This window comes from Anopheles nili, chromosome 2, assembly GCF_943737925.1.
Source record: "Anopheles nili chromosome 2, idAnoNiliSN_F5_01, whole genome shotgun sequence".
Taxonomy (NCBI): Eukaryota; Metazoa; Arthropoda; class Insecta; order Diptera; family Culicidae; genus Anopheles; species Anopheles nili.
Window position 1 is genome coordinate 57,769,181 of NC_071291.1, and position 25,144 is coordinate 57,794,324.

The window sequence follows — 25,144 nt, forward strand, 5'->3', positions numbered from 1 at the left end:
TCAACCTAAATGAAGTTGGAGTTGAGTTGGGTCATGCGATGCCATTCTGAAGACACCACCGAACAGACTGCTAGAGGTTAACAAGTATAGTTTGCAGCACCCGATCAGTGCCCTTCTCTAGTCCCTTCACAAATATAATAAATACTACAGAGCATGTTCGTTTAGCTTGTTCTTGTTCAGCTTGTTGGTTTTGAGATAATTATAATAGTCGATTGACATTTAGACATGGGGGCAACTGAATATTGAGTAATTAATTTACTCATGTTAACCAGTCAGATTCAGCCTCTAATTGGCAGTGGCATTAAACGCCGAATATTTCAAAGGTTTGCCGATGCGGCCCAATCGCGTGTAAAAGTGTCTGCAAAAGAAGTAGAGACATCCTTGGAGGCAGTGAAAATATCGCTATTTATGCAGACAATAACGATGAGACTGAGATTAGTAATGATAACAGTATCGTCCATGCGCCTGATAACATCGATAAGGATGTATGTATTGCACATTATTGTACAGGAGGACATTATGTATTGCACATTATTGTACTGGAAGACATTATGCATTGCAAAACTTGCATTCTTTAAGTTGTGTTAATTTTGAAATGATATCTGTTTTTTGCTCTAAAAACATTTGCTAATACATTTGACGGGAGATGTTTTACGTGCTAAAAATAATGCCTAACTTTTCTCATTTTCACGTTTTCTCTGCACGGCACGGTTCGCTAATACAAAGAGCCCACGTGCGATCAACAAAAAGGGTAATTTGTGTAGTTTGTGCAAGAATTCAAGCGATCTGAAAGATTCCCGATATGATCGAGCGCGTTATTGGCGTTTCGGATGCTTTTCAGGCAGCACGCGCATGATGAGTGACTACTGCATTTATTTCAACTACTGCCGACACACATCCAACATCGTTTGCTTGTTTTGCTATGGCGGTTTTTTTTGTTGTTGTTAAGTTTTGTTTTTTGTTTTGTCTTGTTAAATCTCTGCTAGTTTGGTAACGCTTTGTGTTTGCTATCAACATGTACCGCGGGACAACCTGGCGGCTGCCGGAAATTGACCAGAAAATTGCCCCGCCGCATTCCCCCACCGCTCTTCCCGCCCATCGACCATCCGGAAATCGCACCACCCGCGAGCCAATCAATTCATTCCTAGTAAGCGCATCTGGTCCCACGCGAATCCTAAGTGACAATGTTTAATATATGTTTATGCCTTTTGCTCGTTCGTCACACCCCGTTGGCTCCCACCCCTCCACTCTGCTGGAACGCACTCGGGGCAGCATAGGTAATGCGAAATTTCACACCTGGCACATGTAAGTTTTAGCAGTTTCACATTCACTACACTACGGTAACGGTTCGGTTATTCTTCGATTGCTTAAAATTATCAGCACCCACCAAACGATCGTTGGTTTGCTGCTGCTGCACGCGTTGTTGTTGGACAGCCTCTCAGCCCTACCCGACCTTGTGGTGATGCTGCGCCGGGATCCGCTCGCTCCGGGACAGATACAGAAACCAGTAGAACACATTGATGGCCAGGAACAGCAGTGGGAAGAAGATGCGCGAGGCACGATCGATCTTCGAGACCGAGTTGAAACGGGGCGTTCGTTTCCTGCGCCGTCGCGTCCGGTGCCCATTGGCGGCGGTCACTTCCGCCGCCGGAACCGGTGCGTCGATCGTGACCGTTCCCGATCGCCGCCGGTGCCTACCGCCGAGGGACGTCGCCGGTGTGACCGGTGCCGAGATAAACGAGGACGAGGTAGTGGCGGTTTCGAGGGCAGTACCCGTTTGGCCGAGCCCGGGCAGGGACGGTTCCGGTTCCGGTTCCGGGTCATCCGCGGAACCGCAGGCACCACCACCAAAGCACGAAACGTCCGCCCAGGAGGACTGAGGTTGCTTGCGCGCTGGAGTCATCGGAAAGGAGCACATGGACAGTGGGATGACTTCGATGAGGCGTGAATCCGTGGCCGCACTACCCGGGTGGCCTCCACTGATGGCGGTGATGGTTGAACAACGCTTGCCGGCACATCGAGCGGAGGATGTGGACGGACCAATGGCGATGGTGTGGTGGTGTTGCGCTCCGGACGTACCCGGCCGGGCCACGTCCTCGTCTTCCTCGTCCGAGCTGGACGTCAACTCGTCCACACTGAAGTAACACTCACCGGAACCGTACTTGGTGAAGTAGTGCACGATCGCGAACTGGATGATGGTCGCGAAGATGAACGCGAACGAGAGGAACACGAAGAAGTCGAGTGCGGTTGGGTAGGGCACCTTGGGCAGATCCGTGCGTGCCTCCAGGCCCAGGAACGTCATCGTCAGTACGGTCGTGATGCCGAGTGACACACTGCCAGCGAGGGAGAGATCGTGGAAGGGCATTAGCTGAGGTTTGGTAGGAAAATCCGGGTTCACCAGGACTTACCGGTCGGCGGTGGCTTCGCGGTTCAACCAGAAGGACACCCACGACAGGACGACCAACAGCACGCACGGACCGTACACTTGTATCAGGAAGTTGCCCATGTGCCGCTGTAGATGGAAGCTAACCAGCAGCATGGAGTATTCGGCTGGAACGATGCAAATCTTCATCAACGCGGTACAGCTCGCCCACCGTCCCGTAGCCCATCAATCTGGCCCCTTCGCAATGGTTAAGGGTTCCCGCAAAAACCCCAAATCCAATTCCCAGCCCCTGCCGAACGAATCGAGCAACATGAATAACAATATGTGGCGCGTCCTTATCAGAACCCCGACGCAACGTTCCTTTTCGATTCTTCCCATGCGCTGGGAGCCGCCATAGCGCCAGCGCCTTATTTGAATAGATGATGGCCTATTTATCAACGTGTTAATATTCGAGCGTCAATACAAAAGGGGAGGTAATAATCGAACACGGGTACACGGGCGGTTCGCGTGGTTTGGCAGGATTTTCGATTTGAAAGGCAAATCGGGAACGGTTCGTACGGTCGGTACCAGTTTTTAAAAGGATGTGCTACATGCTGTACGCAGGAGAATGGCCTGCCGTGGTAGGGACGATGAGCTTTTTTTGAGCGAGTTCAAGTCGCTGTGAGTTTGGTAATCATAGTAACCATGTGACATTAAAATTTAAATGGCGAACTTTCGAACGTCACGCGAACGCTTACGCCGAGGTGGTTCAGGTTCGTTTGAAGCTTAGGGTGAAATTCTTTGGTACTTTCGTAACCTTTAGCTGAGTGTGCAATTCGAATGGAAATTGGTATTTATTGGTTCGCAAGCTCGTGTGTTAGCTGATTGGCGCATGATTATTCTCCACGTCTACGACTGTCGGTATAAAAAAAAACTTAACAAAGAAGTTGTCTTGTGTATTTATTTTATGAAACTTTCATGCATTAGCTATAAAGTAATGAGAAATCGAAGGTGTTGGAACGAATTAGAATGGTTTTATTGCTATTGAATGTATGTTTTATACGGTCCAAAATGTGTTTGGATTAAATTGAAATATAATATAACTTTAAACTGTGGTGCTTATGCGTTGAAGAAATATGAGTGAAATACTATAGTCACAATCGATCACCATTTCGTTACAAAATGTATCCTTTTGTTGGCAGAATTCTATTGAAGTAAAATTTCAAAACTACCATTCTATGCCTCTATATAATGTTTCTTATCATTTAAATACAAAAAGAAACACATGATACATAAAAAATCAGACTAATAAGCGCGGAGTATGGCCAAAAAAAAGATAAAATGCATTGGGGTTTTGCTTGTTGCATTTGAGTCCGCTAATGAGAAGCAGACGAGCAGGGTCTTGTACCATGTTGTAAGGTAAAAATTGAAGCTATCATTGTTTCAATACTGATTGATGTGTAAACAAAAAAAAATTGCTTTATATACTAATACGGAATAGACACATTGTGTTGTATGATTTGTCACAAAACAGTTTAAATACTTATTGGCTTTTAAACATATATCCTCCTCTGAATTGGAGAAATTGTCAACCAATATACAATATATGGCTTCTTAGTAATTTTCGCGATGGTAGGAAACGATTTATTTCGCTTGAAACGAATCCCAATGAAAAGCCGCTCCAGGAGCTGCAACCACGCCATCAACGATGGTGATATGTTTATTTACACTTCCCCTTCAATCTGATGGCGAAAAGCGACTTCAATCCTGCGAAACGAGCTGTTTCCGAGATCCGAGCTGAGGGACAGACATTTTAATCACCTCCCAGCAGCATCCCATCCACTGGCCAAGGCGCTAATGCTACCGGCGGCATGTGCGACTTCCGAGCAGCATGTTGGAAATTTGTCCTCACTTTGGAGCAAATAGCGGCATGGAAGCGCGAAATGCCTTCGTTGTTCCGTTTGGTTGTAATTTCAGCTTTGTTTGTACGGTTGCTGGTTCGATTTGTCGTCACAGCAAAAAAAAAATAAATAAAAGAAAACGACAACTGGTGAAAGCGATTCGCGATTGTTCCTTGGCTAGCGCGGTTTTTCCCGCAGAGCCACCGATGTGCGGCATTGACATGTGAAGGGATTTTTGGATCAACGGTTTAAAAGCCGTTCCAATAACTTCGAGCTTATTACCCGCGCACGATGAAGCGGTGATTTGGTAACTGAACATGCGTGTATCAAAATCAGCCTAAACAAACTTTAATTTGGGCTGAATTAGAATACTATGAAAGCTTATCCGCCTTCGGTTGTAGCCTAGCAATGGGTGGAGGAATGTCATGTGGGTGTTGTTTGTTATGTTTCACCCATTTTCGATGTTTGCTTAGCTGCTTTGATTGTTGCGCTTCTTGGTTGTAGGATTGTTAGATCAAAAAATTGTCACCCTTTTCTATTTGTGGTTTGGAAAAAACGTGCTCTAAAATTCATAAAATTCAAAGATTTTATTCTTTTTTGTTGTGATTTTATGCTAAAAAATTGATAATTGCTTCAGTGTTTTGGAAAATTAGTTAAAAAAACTGCTTGATTGTTCTCAATATCAACGATTTCTTTTTTTTTTTGGTTATGGCATAATTTAAATTTCATCGTAGTTTTCTTTTGCCTGGTGCAAGGCATTCTATTCAGCGTCTTATAATAATATTTAGTTTCTTAGCGTAGCTTTTTACCGCACTTGCTTCTGCACGAACAAACAAACTTTGCACTTTCTTTACTTGAGTCAAAAAAACCAACAAAACCTTTCCAAACCCCCCACAAAAGGCACACGAATCCGTCAATCCGATAGTTTTCAGTCATACCAAACGCCGGCCGAGGTGCAACAAATGCACAAAAATCAAGCCCACGTGGCTCTCTCGTTGCTAAGCGGTATCGATTTGGTGTCGGATTTTGAACGTCAAAATCGCCAAATTTGAATTCGCTAGTAACGAGAGATCATGCGTCGAGGAGGTTGCATGTACCAGCCGAATTTCGTTTCGAACATCACTTGTCACCCAAGGGTTACCAAATTTAATAGATTTCCCCTCCTTTTGTTATCACTACATATCGCCGATCTTTCCTGCGTATGATAATCAGCATCCCATCTCGTTCACTTTCGTTTGCTATCGATCGCTTTGTTCTACGCACACTGTAGGATCTTATTGAGCGTCTTATCTTGCCGGTCATAATTCGGACGTAGTATTTTGCCGATCATAATAAATTGTGTGGCTACGTACATTTATTCCTTTTTCGATACAAAACAAAGCAGCAAACTGTGTGCGATAAATTTCTGTTACTTTAACCTCTGTTCTCCATATCATTGGGTATCTTTTTATCACAAAAGTATATGAAAATAACGGGATGATCAAACACAGTGTCCAACTAGCACGCATCACTCCATAGTGCAAGCAATGGTCACCTCCTAAGCTCGCCTGGTACAAAATATAAGTAGCTTGTCCTTGTTGCGCTCACGTGCTGCTCATGTTATCCGAAATAGTAATCTTTAAGCCTATGCCGCACGCTTTTTATCACCATTGCCAAATCTGGCGTCGTTGCGCGTGGTTCTTGCGAACGATTATTTCAGATTTCGTAGCGCACGCTTGCTAATCGGGAGGTTTTCGACGACGAATTTGAACTCCAAAAGCAACAAATTTGATATCGTGAGTAACGAGAGACCATGCGTTGAGGAGGTTGCGTGTACCAGCAGGATTCCGATCCGAAAATATTTGGCACTCATGAGTTACCCAATTAAAGGATTATCCCTCCAAATGTTATCAGTACATATCGCCGATCTTTTCGGCGCATGCTAATCAGCATCCTATCTCATTTGCACTCGTTTGCTATCGATCGCACAGTTCTACGCACACTGTAGAATCTTATTGAGCGTCTTATCTTACCGGTCATAATTCGGTCGCAGTATTTTGGAGATCATAATAAATTGTGCGGCTGCGTACATAAAATGCTTTTTTAATACAAAACAAAGTACCGAACGGTGTGTGATAAATTTCTGATATTTACATCTCTGTTCTCCATATCATTGGGTATCTTTTTATCACAAAAGTATATGAAAATAGCGGGATGATCAAACACAGTGTCCAACTAGCATGCATCACTCCATAGTGCAGGCAATGGTCACGCCCTACGCACGTCTGGTACAAAATATAAGTAGCTTGTCCTTGTTGCGCACACGTGCTGCTCCCGTTATCCGAAATAGTAATCTTTAAGCACATGGCGCAGGTGCGCAACCTCCTCAACGCATGATCTCTTGTTATTCACAATATCGGATTAGTCGCTTTTGGCGTTCAAAATCCGTCGTCGAAATCCTCCCGATTAGCAAGCGGCGTGCGTCACGTGTTTTTTTTTATATAAATTCCGGTTTCAAATCGTTAAAGTATTGGCAGCCCATCTAGGAATTATGTGAAATCCAAGTGCGCAAGAACCACGCGCAACGACGCCAGATTTGGCAATGGTGATAAAAAGCGTGCGGCATTGGCTTAAAGATTACTATTTCGGATAACATGAGCAGCACGTGAGCGCAACAAGGACAAGCTACTTATATTTTGTACCAGGCGAGCTTAGGAGGTGACCATTGCCTGCACTATGGAGTGATGCGTGCTAGTTGGACACTGTGTTTGATCATCCCGCTATTTTCATATACTTTTGTGATAAAAAGATACCCAATGATATGGAGAACAGAGGTTAAAGTAACAGAAATTTATCACACACCGTTCGGTACTTTGTTTTGTATTAAAAAAGCATTTTATGTACGCAGCCACACAATTTATTATGATCGGCAAAATACTGCGACCGAATTATGACTGGCAAGATAAGACGCTCAATAAGATCCTACAGTGTGCGTAGAACAAAGCGATCGATAGCAAACGAAAGTGAACGAGATGGGATGCTGATTAGCATGCGCAGGAAAGATCGGCGATAGGTAGTGATAACAAAAGGAGGGGAAATCTATTAAATTCGGTAACCCTTGGGTGACAAGTGATGTTCGAAACGAAATTCGGCTGGTACATGCAACCTCCTCGACGCATGATCTCTCGTTACTAGCGAATTCAAATTTGGCGATTTTGGCGTTCAAAATCCGACACCAAATCGATACCGCTTAGCTACGAGAGAGCCACGTGGGCTTGATTTTTGTGCATTTGTTGCACCTCGGCCGGCGTTTGGTATGACTGAAAACTATCGGATTGACGGATTCGTGTGCCTTTTGTGGGGGGTTTGGAAAGGTTTTGTTGATTTTTTTGACTTAAGTAAAGAAAGTGCAAAGTTTGTTTGTTCGTGCAGAAGCAAGTGTGGTAAAAAGCTACGCAAAGAGACTAAATATTATTATAAGACGCTGAATAGAATTCCTTACACCAGGCAAAAGAAAACTACTATGAAATTTAAATAATGTCATAGCTAAAAAAAAGAATTCATTGATATTGAGAACAATCAAGCAGTCAACTAATAATCAACTAATTTTCCAAAACACTGCAGCAATTATCATTTTTTAGCATAAAATCACAACAAAAAAGAATAAAATCTTTGAATTTTATGAATTTTAGAGCACGTTTTTTCCCAAACCTCAAATAAAAAGTGGTGATAATTTTTCGACACTTTTTTTCAAAATTGAAGGACTGTGAATGGGGTTAATTCAAACAGTCCGAGCATTGCTCGGGCAAATCAGTAGTTGCACTGCTCGGGCAAAACTGTGAAGGGGTTAAAAGAAATTACGTCGCCGTTTCAATTACCGACCGTATCCAGTTCCTTTCAAATCATCAAATTTAGCGGCTTTTTATCACACTGATTGCGACTTATCATGAGTGTGGGATGTATATCAACACTCGCAGTTGAAAAACTCTGTACATTGAATGCTGCTCGAGTACATGAATCGTGCAACAAGCCACGAGACAACAATGTGAACGAATAAAATGCCCTTCAAGCAGTCATACAGCAAGCATGAATATGTCCACAAAAATTTATGGAGGGTAAACAATGGTCTGGAAGATGATAAAAATAATTGCCAGTACATCAAGCACTCGCCAAAAAACCCACTAAGCCACCAAAACTGGCATGCAGCGGGATTTTTTTCTTCAAAACCTACCTAAGTTAAACATTTATAGTCTACGGCAACGACTTGAAAACATTACTTGCAACAGCTGTATGAATTGCGAGAGGAAAGCAAAAGGCAAGAGGTTTAATGTTAACAACGTGAAGATTAGAATCTTTACGGTATGAAAACCATTTCAAGTTCAAATGTGCAGATAACACGCTACAGTTCTTTTTGTTTGAGTACTGCATGATATGACTACAGTGCGAATATGAATAAAATGAGTTGTACGAAAAGAGGGTTTAAAAATTGATGAAGACGGAATAAACATCAAACTTGTTGAAATTTCGATAAAAGCTTTTTTGCTAAAAAAATAGACTCATTCTTATAAATGTATTGTAAAAGGATATTCTAAAAACCAAACCATAAATTATGTCACGGTCGTAAACGAACCGTAAAGATGTCCTTGCTACAGAGTTCCAACACTTCAACGACTTGTGGGAAACTGGCAGCCAAACAAAAAGGAAAACTTATCGCTCAACAAGATAACCGCCCTGTGATCTTACCCCTTTATGTGAATGCAACCGGCGTTATGAACCGACCTGCTCATCTCATCCCCGAGTTCCTTTCAGCCGCTCAACGGCACCCACCTTTGCCGTGGAATGCAATCATTTTCCTTGCATTTCAACCATTTGCATCGTGTCTGCTTCGCTGCAGCCTTGCCGGCTTCCGATTTCTACGGCGCAGACAGCCATAGTGATAATCTTCCAGCCATAACATTCCGCCCCAAGTGCTGGACTGTAGCAAATATTTCACCACAGCGCTCGATGGCAGGGCGCGCGCTCGACAAAGCCAAATTGATTCCTAACGAGATTTTGTCCTTTTACACGGCGAAATTGATCCACTCAGCGGCCGCACCCGATGCGGCCAGGAATCAGCTGTTTGCTGCGTCAATCTTCTTCTTGCGTTTTTTGTTGTTTTCTTTTTTATTTGCGCGCTGTTTATCCTAGGGTTGGGAAGTGCAGAAACACTAAAGGGAGCCCGCCTGCCCGCCGAAACAATCAACCCCAAAGCGGACGGGAACGGGGCGCAACTTTTGCGACTCCAGCGCGAAAGAAATTGAATTACATCCACCGGGCCGGAACGCCCGAAACGGTAATAGCCTGGAGCTTCATCCGCTGGGAAAGCTGCTTCAGCTAAGCTAGCAAAACACTGATACCGCTGTGGTGGATAAATAGTTTTTCCCACCGACCGTGTATGGTTTTTCTCACGGGGCGGAAAATATGGACTGACATAAATTTGGCTTAGAGCACCTCAGCAGTTTCGAGCAGCCGTTGAAAGATGCGAAGGAGGTGTAATCTGTTCCAATTATACATGTAACAGAATTACACGCTTCATTCTACGAGCTTTCAGGGTTTCTAGTGGATGAATGCACTAGAATGTGAGCTTATTTCTCCCGATCGGTGAGAAGAGAATCTGAAATAATGAGCTCGCGGTGTGCTTCAGTTTCAACCCAGTACACGTGCCAACGTCTGGCAGGAATGGACTGCCGGAAATTCGAAACACAATCATTATCCCTAACTGTTGCGCGCTTGGAGCGGGTTGCAAAAACAAAAAAATAAACGAGGAAAACTTTTCATTTTCCACCGCGTCCGGTGAAACCTCTCAACGCCATTTGCAACGTGTCGTTGGGCAACGCGAGGCAAACATTCTGCTGGAGAACGAGTTGTTTCACACTGCTTTGTGTCGGAACGGTGTCGGTAGACACTTTCGCCAGACGGGTTAACGATGAATATGAATGAGTTTTTCATTGGCATTAAATTTGAGAATCCATCGTACGTGTACGAGGCACCATCTCGTTGATATTCTTGCAAATCCGCGTGATTCCAACCGCACTCAATTATATCTCGATAAACACCGATTCCTTGTGTTGCATTATTTATTCGTCTTTCGGAAATATGCTTGGAACCCTTTTCATATTCATTTGAACATGATATATCATATGCCATCACTAGGAGAGCTGGCAGTTTTGGTAAAATTATGCATGCTAATAAAGTTAAACGGATCCGCAATATTAAATGTTATTGTTATATTATATTTAGATTTTTTTCAGTTAAAAGAGAGTTGTTTGTTTTATTTTTTCTCACTTGCTATGTAGATGGATTGATATGAAAGACTTTAGAATTAAAATAAAGGATCCAAAAGAGTTTTTTAGGATGTATGAGGAAAAGAACAGGTATAGACAAAAATTAAAGGATATGTGCGTGGAAGAAGGAGCTCAGAAGAGTTTCTGTTGCGAGGGAGAAAAATGGGTGTAGCAAAATAGAAAACCATAATAGCTGAAGTTAGGAATGGATCAAGCAGAATGAAGGCAGATACAAATCGAAGGAAATCGTACATACACATCAATGTTTGTATTATTACCCCTGTAAATGTTTCCTTAAACAACATAGAATAAAAACGGGTAAATCGGCTAGTGTAAGAATATACAATAAAAAATATAATCTGGTTGCAAAAATTCGTAAATAGATTCGTTGAAAAAGGAGTTCAGGAGGGTAGGGAAAAGTGGGATTGAGTAAGTTATACAACCTTTTTTCAGAGTATGAAGGAAATATGTGTGTAGCAAAGAAATAAGGAATCAAACAGAATGAATGCAGATAGAAATCGAAGGAATTCGTATAAGCACATCATGGTTTGTGTTATACCAGTATTCGAAAAAATAGCCCCATACGCGTTCGGGTTTTTCACAAAAAAGTATTTAAGTAACTTTTATCATATCAATGAAAAATATCCTCTTATAACAAGCTCGTAGTGCGAAATGACAAATAAACTATGATGTATCCTAAGTAAAACTATTAAAGCTGAGCTTATCATGTTGGTGCTACCCAACGAGTTGGGCAACGTTTTTAGATCTCATATTTTGTTTTCCGAAATTTACATCTTAACGTCCAAAAAAACCCATATCTTCGAGGGAAAGCCCAATACGTGCCTCAAAAATGCACCATAAAACTGCTCGAATACTGAATCCCTATGCTCATGATCGGGAGAAACCAAAAAAAAAGATTAAACCATGCTCCACTCATCGCCTCATCCCGATAGATAAGGATAATCCCAGCACTTAGCGAAGATTTCTTCGACAATTTAGATTACATTCTCTTTGATGATCTTCCGTCGGTGGCATCATCCACCCTTGATCGCGCCTGGGCATAATGAAGATTCCATGCCGAAAGCAATTAAAAAATGTAATCTCCTTCGTACGCCCAGCTCGTAGGACTCGAGCCGTGCGAGTATGTAATATTACTTGAGAATCCCAGCCCGGCCTTTAGTTCCACAGGAGCGCGCCACAGATACGAAAGGAGCGATGGATCCATACTTACACATGTACAGCTTGCCGTTGCCTCCGGTTCCTGTCGAGCGACCCACACCACCGTCCAACCCGAGGCCCAGCTCCAGATCCGCACTGTTCAACCCGTTCAGGACGGTCGCTCCGGCACTGGCCGTGCTGTGCACTACCCGATCCGTCACGTTTCCGGCCGGCCACTCGACCAGATCGAACTGGGACAGCTTCATGTCGTCGGCGATGGTGACGGCCGTGCGGCCGCTGTTCCAGCGGTACAGGACGTCGTTCGTGGTGTAGCCGACTGTGAGGTTTCGTCCAAGGACATCCGGAAAACGGTAGGGAAAAGCGAAAAGCGGGAAAAAAGAAAGAAAACTACACTCGCGGGAATGTACCTTTCGGTGAGAGGAATGGCTCGGCCGATACGGCCGATGTAATTAGTCGTGCCCATTTGGCGGATAATTCGGACGTAATCGTCAGGACGAAACTACTCATTAGCCGGCACATCTTTAATGTAATTAACGGCGGTAGCGAACACGGATGGGCCATTTGTGGGCCGTTTCCTTCTTCCGGGTGGGATATTATTTAAATTCATTTATTGCCGTTGTATTCAAATCGTTTTGTTTAATCTTATTACTTTGCAAACTTTTTTTTATTGATAGTTGGGTTATTTTGTAATTATTTTTGCGAACACTTCAAATCCAAAACGTTATCTTTAAAGTTTTTTTTTATCTGGTCCTCTATATAATTATATTTTTTGATAGTGAGCAAAATGTTAGTGTGTTTAAATTTTCAGCACTTTTTATTCAGTCAAAAAAAATCGATCGAGATCAAATGAATAATACATTTATTAATCATGATAATCAAGAATAATAATAAGATAAATATTTCATTGCATGCCTCAAATACTTGCCCCTGATGACTATTAATGGTCCTAGTTACAACACAAATTTAAAAAAAAATAAAATATTCTTTTACAACTGCACGAAAGCTTCAAAAATGGATTCCTTTTCAAAAACCATTTCCGCGTCTGTCGTGCGTGTCAGTGTCTGCGGAATGCGTTCTGGTGCGCTCCGGCTTACGTCAATCCGTTTTACACTTCTGCTATCTTGTTTCCGTCCCAGCGCATCCATTCGGCGCACAAAACCCAGCGTTGTTTTCATGAATATTCATCGCTTCCTCCTTGCGATCACGTGGCATCCGGTTGTCCGGTTGATTCCCTGTCCTAACCATTGCACCGACGAATGCGCCTGCCATTGATATGCTTTTGTAAAACTTTCCCTTGCACTTTTGAAGCGATTTGTTGTTTCCCATCCGGCCTCACTTAAGAACAAATTTTCGTGGCCACCCCGTGACGGGGCACAATTTATGCGCCACCTGCAGCACCATGAGCTCAGGTTTGGCGATCCGAGTAGGCTTTGTCCGTGTTACGAAGTCCGAGATAACCATGCATAGCCTACTATTTCCATTTCTTACTGCAGCGAAGAAGCGCGTCCTTTCCGACGACGTACTTCGAACGCGCACCCTGGGCACCTCGGTGATGCAGCGTGAATGTGGTGATTAGATCTTTGAGTGGATTTGCATACAAATGAAGAGAGCAGTTGATTATGAGCGACGACGGCGTTCGCCGACGATTTATGCGGCCGTCATCCGCGGCCGTAACGCCGGCTGGGATGATTAGATTCTTATAAACCCGGACTGGACTGGGCCGCACTGGATTTGTCGTTCGGAACCTGGTACAGCTTTTGCCGTACGAATGCAAAAGCGCCCGAGGTTAATTGAATCAAACCGTTTTGAATCAGAGCCGGGGTGTGCTTTCCGGCAGTAATTCGAAGACAATCGTTTAAATGCGAGAACTATGCGGAGATTACTCGCCTGCGAATTGTGCCTAGCTATTATGCGCAGTTGTTATGCGATGCGTTAATCCTTAAAGTGGAACGATACCACGACTCACCGGTGAGTTTATTGCACATATTGAAACACCAATTTGATGTAATTAAAAAAGTTTATTGTCTTGGACCAAATTTGGTCTAATCTCTAATTATAGGCTTTTGCAACCGATCGCTCAAAATGATTATTGTAAATTATTTTCAATGAATTCCAGTACAAGCCTTTTCAATTTACTGATCCTGCATTTTTGAATAGTCTCTTTAATGCTAATTTTTTCGAATAATTCGACGATGTCCCTTCTTAAGATTCGTTTTATTTAAAATTTATAACTTGTTTACCTATACACGAACGTTTTATTATTCGTGATCGTTCGCAACTCAATATGAAAGAAAAACATATCACAAACTAATATGTTTGAACCAAGCTCTTATGATCTTAAAGTGCATTAACGCCCTGACTTACAACGTAATTAAACCCCAAAACAACTTCAAACTTCTACGCACAGGAAATGCATTGCAATGCCAAAGAAGAGCCTCCGCACAGGAACCAACCCCACTTTCCAGGAGGCTGTATGCAAATTACTTCTGGTGTTACTTATCGCAAGTGGCGATACTTCCTCGGGGCACTCTACATCGCATTCGCTGGCAAGGCGTCGGTTTCACACGAGCAACTATTTCGTCTAAGTGAGGCTGGGCCGGGAAAGTACATGCAACGGAATAAACTATCCATCGCTAGAAAGCCACAAACACAAGCGTAGAACGGTGGAAAAAGTTTAACCCCTTTTCCTCGAGCCACTGTTTGTGCAACCACTCCGGCGCCCCGTTCACTTTCGAGGCAATTCGATATTTTTCGCCATGTGTTTGTTTGCTTACAGGGCAAAACAACAGTTTTATTCGAACTGTAGCACACGCGTTCCGGTTCGTTGCAGTCGACTTCCGGCAGCCAGCCGCTGAAGGTTGTCCCCTTTTTTTCCACCTCCCCACGACGCCTGTCACCTGTGCCCTCTGGCTTTTCCCATGGTCTCCCGGTAAGCCCGGCGAAAGCTCAAGCATGTAGCCAAAGTTTGCGGACCCGGAAAAATCATACCACATCCGGTTCGCGCCGCGTTTGCGGGTTCGTGTGTGTGTGTGTGTGCTGATGAAGGTGAGATTTATTGGCTTCCGTTGCTACGGGCAGCACGGTTGCTTGCGGTTTCCGAGATGCTGTAGCGCTCATGTAGGGGCTGGTAAAAATACACCCAACGTCACCCACGCCCCGAGCAACCGAGCTAAATGGAATGGAAAACCTCACACCCACCGGTAACGACACGTAATCAAAATCCATCTTTTTTTCGCCTCCCACTCTCTCTCTCTCACACACTCTGTTTTGCATCTCACGCGACAACATATCGTTGACATGTGATTGGAAGTGGTTTAAGGGAATCGATCGTCAATGTCCTGCGGTAGGAGTTTGAAGGAGTTTCGTTGGTTTACGCCTAAAGGTAGGCAATCGGGTTTGCATCGCACCGCAAAGCCGCAACCGATCAACTTTTCCGATGGGGCGATACCTTGGGCAGCCTTGGTAACGAAAAGGGGAAACAAATTGTATCCGGTCGACCCACGGGAACGGGAACAGATGTTCCCGGGGACGCGCATTACCACCAGACCCAAACGGTGGCCCTGACGACGATGGCGACAACTGAAACCCAATAAAAGCCGACTAGTGACGGGAAATTCCGCAAACAATTACTTACACGAGCCGAATTTCAGCGGACAGCGCTGCGTGTCCATCGGGAAGTCCTCCAGGTTCATCGGGCACCCGGCCTTAATGGTGAGCCTGCGAAGTAAAGCAAATAAGAGAGCAAAACCAGCAGCCTTAAAATCACAATCGTTCGCTGTGCCATCGGGCCTGTTTTTCGTCGCACCGTATCGGATGACGGCACAGGGCCGATGATATGCCCGGACACACGGACCCACCGGCTAAATAAGATGCACCGGCCATCGCGCTGATCGCCAGGGGCCGGGTTTTCGTGCGGAAGCAAAAAACGGAAACTAATGGAACGATAATTGGCAATTTGCTACAGCGAGCCCACTCGAGAGCGCGAAGCCACGCCGGCATTAACTCAATTGGCGGAACAATAGAAAACGGACCGGTAATAGGAAACCAGGCACCGAAGACGCTGTCTGGGACAACAAACGGGTCAGTTGCACAACTGCGGCCCTTTTTTTGGGGTGGAATGACGGCATGGTCGAATGAATTTTTGGTTAAAATTTGATCTTCAACTTGGCAGAACTTGGGTAGGCGTTGTCTGGTTAAAGTGTACCGAGCACGAGGAAGCAGATCTTGAGAGTACTTTTAATTGGTGCACGCGAGAAAAAGCCACCTGCAAAAAGCGCGTTTTTGAACGGTCTAGGAGTATAAATGGAAATGAGCAGTCCACAATTTATTTTTCTTAAATGTTGCCATTTTCTGCAGCATTTATATGACTTCAACTTTTATGACTTGTGACATATGACTTTTAAGTCCTTGCTTTAATGTAAGAAGATATTTCTGTTATTGAAAAAAAAACCTTTTTCGTTAAATAGCAATATGAGCTCAAAATTGTACTTTTTTAACGTCTAAATTAAACGCCACTCCTTCGGTGCTAATTGGAAACAATTTTCTCCTTTTTCACAGCTACCTGTTTTGTCAACATTTTCATCCTGCCCGTGATCGAATTAGCAGCAATAAATGCGGAACGGATATCTGCTTCGCGTCACGATGGTTACTAAAATTAAACAATCGCAGGCTACGCATTCCGCTTCGACCATAAAATGTATCCCACCGTTTCGGTTTCACCTGCACAACGGCAACTACGCTCCGGCCGGAGTGGTGCGATCCAATTGCAGGTCGATGGGCTTGGGACCGAAATTGAATTCCCCTACTCGGTGCACCAAATTAATCCCTCGAGCAATATTAACTACGGCGTTCGGCGTGGGGCTTGGCAGGTTTAGAGCCTGCGAGAATGTGGCCTCGTGGAACCGAGCCAGTGATCGGAACCATTAAACGGTTGCTCGAGCTGCTCGTTTCGCGTGCTATTTAGCAGTATTTAACGAAGGATTTAAGCGGCAAACGAGAGGCATTACCAGTCCACCAGTCGAAATAAGCCAACATTGGTCGGTTTGGGTTTATAAGAATGACCATGGTAAAACGATTCGACTAGCTAAATAAGTTAGTTGATAAAAGGAGAGCTTTTCAACATTTCAGGGAGCTTTTCAACAAGCAAGTACAAGTGTTCCGTTGATAGCGATGGAAGCATTTCGATTGATTTACCAACTTTTTTGGGACTTTTATAATTCCTTACAGTTTTCTATAAGTTTGTAGATATAATCTTTCGGGTATAGTGTATTTAATGAATTACAGTTTTATACGTTATTCTATAGAATTTTTGTGTTAAGTATTTTTTTCAAATAGCAATAATTTAAAAAAACCCTTTATTTAAATATCTGAAAACCGCCCTAAAGCTAATGTACTTTATTTCCTTTGCGATAGTATGGATGAACTTTTCCAAGCTAAATGGATGCTTATCGTTTCACGTGATATGAAGCTTAGTAGAGGAATATCATCAAACCACCTACCGGTAAAGGACAAATTGCTTTGGGAGATCATTGCAAACGAGCAGTCACTGATCGACTTTGAAGAGCGCATACCTTTGGTCTCATACAAACACACAATCATGAAGCGTTCCTTCTCTGGTGCATGTTCATTTTCACCCAGGAACGAAAATTCACGTGCGAAACACTCCGTTTAAAATAGCAAGCTTCCACAACCCGGTCGGATTTCCACCATCCAGGCAGCTTTAGCTTAATGAACGACACTGGCAATTCCAGTTGCAGCAGCAGCAGGAGCAGCATATCGCAACCCGTGACCCTTTTTGCCGACCGATCAAACTTTACGATTATTTATGGAGCCCTTAACCGCCCTCAACCGTGATTTGCACATCGCCGGACTTCGGGGGCCACCCTGAGGGAAAAAGAGTGGAACAAAACATTCGCAAACAATCGATTTCATTCCGTGCGCGTGTCAAAAGTAACTAACCACCGCGTATTGTGCCGCGCTACCATACAAACTGCCCAGCTCTCGGTGCCTTTACTGACGCGATCGATGTATCGTACAGTCGCGCATAGACGATTTGTCTGGACGCCGCGTTCGCACCTAGCATGCGATTCGTCCTTTGCCTGCACCCTTTGTTGCGTTCTCCACTCAAACAAAACACCCGAGCAGGAAATCCCACCAGAAAGTTTACCGATTATTGATGAATTCCGATCCGCACTTCGACAGCGAGGGCAAACAAAACGCCCGGAGTGAGTTTGATTGGGTTTGCGTTGGGGGTAGTTTCGCTCCGTTTCCCAGCACAAGGTTTTGCTGGTGTTTCATTCGCTCGGGAGCTCACGCCAGGATGCAGTAGTACCGCGTCCTTGGGGTGTCGAAATGATCGTGAACTATTTGAAACAGATTCGCGAGTTACTAAGCGATAACTTATGCTGTGAGTAAGGATCGCTTTCTGCACGGATAAGGACATTAACAACGTGACAGATGAAGGCTTCATCCTCATCACACGAATGTGCTTATAAAAAGATGCTCCAATTACTGTTTTTCCTGTATATCTCACATGTGCACTAAATTCCTAAACACTACAGTCGATGATATAAAGTCTAAAGAGTATTTTTCACTTTGCAGGATACGATTTAAGGCACTAAAAATATAATTCCATAAGCCATTTTATGAGCCGTTAACCCTCATTTTCATGGCACATTTTGGCGCGAGTGAGTCCAGCTTGTTGTGCGCTTCCGAAATGGCAAGGACGTTTTCTCAAGCCCTCGGAAGCAACACACTTCAACTGGTCAAATATTGTTCCTTTATTTGCCTTGACGTTCGACCCAATGGCGGACGAACGGTTAGCCATTTCGGTCACTCGTGCGCCTCCATCGCTTTTCTTCTCGGTTCGATCAGCTCGACAGGACGATAACCAACCACCGAACAAGATGTCCTTGCGTTTGATGATTCCGTTTGCGGTTATCCGTTTCGCTTCTTATTTGCGGACACTGGACAAATTGGGCACGCTCTTTCTCATTCTTTCATTCTATCTCTCTCTCTCTCTCTCTCTCTCTTTGTGTTGGTATCGATCATACGTTCCCTTCGTTTGGTTTGCCATTTTCGCGCCTTTCTGATGACAACAGTGCATTAATAGAAATCCGAAACGGCGAAAGTGCGTCAGCTGTTGATTCCTCTCCCCGCCATTCCTATACTCCTTGCCGTTTCCATCCAAGGTCGCTGATGTTTCGCAACGCGATGGGAAAAATAGATCGACCAAAGCGAGTGAGAGTCAATTAATGGAAAACTGATGGGTTTCCGTCAGCACTTGGCTGGCTGAGCTGGACACGTTGTCTGCGGACCGTTCGTTGTGCCGTAGATGCGAGAGCCGTTCTCAAAAAAGCAAAAAAACCAATTGGAACGTGGAATTTGCTAGAACCACGGGAGAGTTGCAAAAACCGGCATTCGGTAGATTTTACTCGCACCTAGCGAAAAGTGATGAAGATGAAAGCGAGCCAGGCGTCATCGCCGGTGCGGTCTCGATCGTTTGTTTCGTTAATTGACGTAAAACGAATATTGGTTTCAATTTTTCGTCGCACCGTTAGTTGCGTCGTGTGCATCGGTTGTCAAGTTGTTGATTTTTACCGAGATATGGTTGAAATTGAATCAATCATAAGCTTGTTGAGTGATGGCAGCATCGAGGGATTATGGTAATTCTCTATTAAGAAGCTTAGTTCTTGTTATATCAAGAGAGCTGTTCGGTTTCATTTTTATAGCAATTTAATTTAAAGTGACTGAAATTCCGTTTTATGAAAAACATCGCATTAAAAACTACCCAAAATAAGTATATAAAGTCAATAATTTAATTTTCTTTTTGATGAAATATATTGTTTTGGATACGTTTTAGTTATTGTAATGTTTTACATAACTATTGAATTGAATGAATTGCTATTTATATAAATAGAAAAGGATTATCCATACGCATTAGTCAAAGCTATGTACATAAAGCTTTTAATAGCACGCATAACTTATTAACCGTAACCTGTTCCACTTTATCTTGGCTAGGAATTGTAAAAGCTGTAATATGAGTTTTTTTTTTAATTTATTTAATTTTGTTTTATTCTTTACACCGAGAATTCAAGGATATTGAAATATTGAAGTCCGTTTGCTAGCGTCTCTGGTCCCAGAATCGAGATCAAGAATTGAAACAATTAGCAACAAAGTGTAGGCTGTTCCATTTCCACCTTCTAAACTATTTGTCACCAAATGCTAGTTGATCAATTCAGGTAACACACATTCAGCACGGCTGGCTGGGTCAAGTGCAAGAAAAATCTTCATACTCAATCAATTAGTACCGCGCCGCTAACAGCTGCTCGATTAGCTTCCAATCGTTACGTGGGTGGGATAATTAATAACGTTCCATTTACACGCCACCAAGCACACCTTAAACCCGCAAGCTGTGAAAAAAGGATTGCAACCCATTCCGGTCCGGGTGTCCTCGTTAGCGTCCCGGTAAAGCCATTTGCTGGCGGCATACTTACCGACTCGAATACAGCACGCGCCCGTCCTGATAGAGCCGCACGAACTTGTTCGGGGTCGTGATGGTGTGCAGATAGCTCTGCTTGCCGTTGTAGAAGTACGTATCCGGCTTCCAGATGCGCCCGAGCATGGAGATGCTAAGGGCCAGCGTGTCCTGAGCGCCGCTGAATGCCAACCGCCGATCGACCCACGACTGCCGGAAGTAGCAATCCATCGAGTACGTCTGCAAACAGGGAAGTAATGTGTGATGAGGTTGAAAGAAAAAATCTCGAGCCAGAACTGCATAGGTACTCAACCGTGGACAAGTGCTACAGTCCACGAGCGAATGAAGTTTTGCATTGAAAACCTTTTAAAAAGTAACGAATAAACTGAATGTGAATTTGAAGAATGCTCACATCGTGGAGCTGGTCATCGTGTGTAGGAAAGAATTTTTGAAGAGGCTCATGCATCCATTTTTGTCCCCAATTAGTGACAAAGGAACTTGAAAACTTGTTTCATTTGCGTCATTTATGCTTTGCACCCTTAAATAAGTAAGCAATTACGGCTGAAGATTGTTCCCGAAGAAAAGGACTTTTAGCTTCTAATAAAACCTGTGGCTTGAGTTGATGACAAACTCAATTATGTGCGCGTTCTATGCATGTGAAAATAATCTAGATTCGTAAAAAAAAAGTCTCCCTATCGATAACCGCTTGCCGATGGTCGTAAACTAGGTGGAGAAGGATTTCCGAAATAACGTACAAGCAATAGCAATATGTTATTGCCATCATCCTAGCGAGCACAAAGGCGGCTTCTAACCTCAACCGTTCGCCACTATCAATCTAGTGGCCTCAATATGCCTGCTTCTTTACGTACAGCACAATGGTAGGGATGCTATCTCTGCTGATGTTCTTGCCAAATTCCGCCAATAGAACGAAGAAACCTTCAAAAAGGGGTGTCCCTGAGCTCCCGACAATGGCACAAGAACCGCTGACGGGAAGCAAAGGTGAGCGAAACGAGAAAGAAAAAAAAACATGGCCTAGCCTCTATCTAAACATAAATCAATTGTGCAGCATAAAGGGACATTCTTTCGCTTGCGACGCCCTCCCGAAGGGTGAAGGTCGAAATGCACCCTTAACCGGGAACTGCTCCGGGAAGGTCTTCTTTTTCTTTCGCCGATAAACCGCTTTCACCTTCACCTGGAGCACTGTATTAATAATCCCAAGACGGTGTTTGGCTTGTGGAGCTGGTGCCGACAAAAGACGTCTTCAAGCCGGCCGTCGAGTAGCTCATAAAAATAACCCCCTTGCTCGGATCGGGGACGATATGTTAGACATTGTTGACTACAATGCGAGAAATGGCGCGTGGAAGGGCGCCAAAACCGGTGACGCAGATCACCCGGCCGTCTTTGATCGGTTGTTTACAGGCACGTAACTTGTGGTGGGAGAAAAACGAACAGAAAGGAAAGGAAAAGAGCGCTAGCAAAACGGGGCCACAACTTTGTGGCGAGTGAACCCTTGCCCGAGAGTGAAGTTTTTCGTGGGTTGGGGGATCCAGCAGCCTGCAGTTAAACTATGCCACCAACTATGCAGCTGAAGGTATGCTGGATGTTTTTTTTTTGCTTTTTCTTTTGCCACATGCCACGCTACTACGCTTCATAGTGGCGCCATTTTTCAAACCATCGTTTTGGGGGTTTTCGTCGAATTCGACGCCTTGCCTTGACGATGCGAGAAAGCGTCAGTGACAACCAGAGAACCCTGGAAGCTGGAACCTAGATCCGGCGGAAGGACACATCGTTCGCTCTCCAGTTGGGTGGCAAAACAAACAAGAGGCCAAGAAAAATAACCTCCAAAATGGCGTACGCACTTTCGAAAAGGGGGGAGGGCAGCAAAAAGGACATTACGGCGCGCCACAAAACGTGAATCCGGAGAAATTCTCGGAGCGTGAGTGAATCCTTCGGCAATAGCGGGTCATAGCGGAGTCGAGCGAAACAGCAGCAAACAAAGTTCCGCTCGAGCATCCTTCGTGGGGAGTGAATTTTTGGGCGCCATTTTAGGAGCAACCGACCAACCGCGAACCGACGCGTCGACCACGTGGTCGAGTCCTTACACGACTTCCGGGCGCATATTTCCACAGAGACCGCTGGTCAAAAACTTCGCCTTGGCAATCCTTTTTTCCCGACATCCCCACATCGCTGCTTCGGTTTTGTACGGGTGGGCATTCCTGGATGAATCGCTTTCATGTGGTTTTGCCCATTCCTAGTCACCCTGCTAACGAGAGAACCGCTTCACCGGCTAACCGTTACACATCGGTGCTAAATGGCAGCAAAACAGCACCATCACCAACACGAGCTGAAACGCCACGGTCTAGCGAAAGTTTCCTCATTTCCACGTTGCTACGCAACCGAACGATGCGTTCATCATTCATCAGCAGGACTATTTAGCGTGCAAACGACGGGGCTTCGTTTTCTCGCATTCTTTACGCGCACATCTTTCGTCCTCTTGCTTTCAGGGTAGAGGTTTGAGGTTTTTCCCTCGAAACACAGCAAAAACAAAACCGCGCAAACACGCACATTGGCGGTTATTTCCCGGATGTATATTTGGGTGCTTTTTTTTTCGCCACTCTTAGTGCGCCCACAAACCTCCCTTCGGACGTGCGCTTCACTGGCATTTTCGATGGTTTTACTTACCATGTCCACCTCGGAGATTGGCCCCATACTGCGCACCATGATATCCACCTCGATGATTGCCGGTGGTCCTGGCAAGTTGGTCCGCCCGAAGTCCACGTTGTCCAAGCAGGTGCGAGCGGAAACAGTCAAAATACGATATGAAAGTTAATAAGTCATTTATCGGCAACAGCTTATCGCTCGCTTCTGGAGAATCCTGCCGAACGGTGAGATCAACGACGGTACAAAGTTATATTGGCAGGATTACGCCGACGCTCGAGGAGACCGGGCGGAGGAAGGCTGAACTTCTGGCGAACTTTGGCAAGGAATGAGACGGTCGTGATTGATTTGTTCGGTTGGAAGCAAAACTAATTTGACACAAATTTACTCGTCCACCATCGGTGGTTGGGCGTTAGATGGCGAGCGATGTAATTAATAGGTGTACAAAGTAGATGGTTCGCAGTTTCTCGGAACTGAAGGGTACCAGCATGAGTCTGAAGTATCCTGAGTAATGGTTGATTGCTGCCCTCTAAACGGCATGTGTGAATGATCTTTAACTTGTTTGCCAATACATTTGTAATTTTCATATTTTTGTTGTTTAGTTGCTGCTCTCAAATATTCTGCGTGATCATAATAATGAATCGAGTAAAAACAAGACTCAAAACATCTTAGGAATTCAATTCATTTGCATAATTATAGCACATTCATATGGAATGCTTATTTTTAAGACATAATAAGATCACATTCGTAAAGGTATTTGACGATGATAGCTGAGATTTTTGTTCTTTTAACTTTTGACAATTACAGATATGTATACGTTAGTTTAGGGCAAAATTGAAAAGTCATTTTTTATATTATTATTCTGGTCATACTTTAAACGAAGAAATTAAATTGCAATATTTTTTAATTGAAATATACGATATCTTTGTCTACTTCGCATTTCTTTATAAAGTTGTATAAAATTGCTATCAAAATGAAATAAGAGAAATACATATAGCAAGCCAATATGAATTGAAGATTTATTAAAATTACTTTATTGAAAAAAAGCTATGCAAAATGCTAAATATTATAAAAAAAAATACCTTTTTAAAGTCGTTGGCAGCTATTGCCGAACAAAATAAAACTTAACGCATTAAATTTCTTTTGAATTTTCAGTGTTTGTTTTAAAAGCAAAACAAGGCTCAAAAAATAAAAAAAATAATCTTCTTCTCTAAACTCCTGTTACAAATATGAAACACTCGCGTTTTTCTGTTGCCAGCGAATAAACACAACCTCCCGAGAGTTGTGTCCTCTCGAAAAGATGATCAAACCTCAGTCAAACGTAAAAGTTCTACCCCACGGACCATTTTGCAACATCGATCGATGCATTTGCATTTCCGCAAACGAACACAAACCGAACGACGTTTTGATTTGCAGCTCAATCCGCCGGCCCATTAAGCACGGATTGGAACCGCGGTTGGTATCGAAACACCAGGCGCCTCCATCACATGCGCCAAACCACAAACGGGCACGCCCGGGCGGTCGTCCGTCAGCGGCATAATGAATATTGATGATCACCAAAAGTTCGAGATCTCGCACCACACAATCGCGTCGTCGAGCCGCATTCGGTCAGCTGGAAAACAACGGCCAAATCTGGGCACCCACAAACCTCGATGGGAGATGATTAACATTTTGATAGCATTCCAGCCCGCTTTCGGTCACATCCCACGGTGGGTTCTTAGAACTGCTGAGCCTGGTGTGGGTAGAATTCTTCTCAAATCCAACGTCACGCTTACCTCCAAAGTCAGGCCGGATGCTGTTGTCGTAACCGCGAAGCAGGTTGTCCAGCAGCTCCGATATGTTCGCATGGTTGTTGCGCTGGGTCAACCGAATGGCCCCGTAAACTGGACCGGCCGGTGCGAGAAAGTAGCACGTCCCAATACCGATCGCGATGTTGCTGAACGAGCCGAGAATGATGCGATTGATGGTGATGAATAAATTTGCTCCCACCAGCCCGACAGCCGTCGAGCGCGCCACGGCCATGCTGGCAAAGCTACGTTAGCGGTGCCGCGTGGAAACTCGCGCGGGAAAACTGAGCACAACCCCCACACCAAAAAACGGGATCAGTTCACTACCGTTCGCATTGCGTGGCGCGCGCTCGTGTCTTAATCAAACGTCACCAGCAAACAAAAGCGATGTCCCTGCGGTCAGGTGTTGTCCTTCTCGTGCGGGTGCTACTTCCGCTCACTAGCTTCCGGTCGCTGGGGCGTCTCAGAAAGCTCCTCCT

At 44.3% G+C, this 25,144-nt stretch overlaps 1 protein-coding gene across 1 annotated transcript; it reads right to left on the reverse strand.

Moving 5' to 3' along the window:
- Positions 1–1,444: 1,444 nt before the first annotated feature.
- On the reverse strand, positions 1,445–24,900 carry LOC128722009 (gamma-aminobutyric acid receptor alpha-like). The gene is made up of 7 exons (XM_053815820.1): positions 24,654–24,900; positions 22,903–22,970; positions 20,240–20,460; positions 15,379–15,461; positions 11,797–12,060; positions 2,409–2,550; positions 1,445–2,333 (listed from the first exon to the last, which is right to left on the reverse strand). The coding sequence occupies exons 1-7, from the start codon at positions 24,898–24,900 to the stop codon at positions 1,445–1,447; spliced, it is 1,914 nt and encodes a 637-aa protein (XP_053671795.1).
- Between the last annotated feature and the right edge of the window lie 244 nt (positions 24,901–25,144).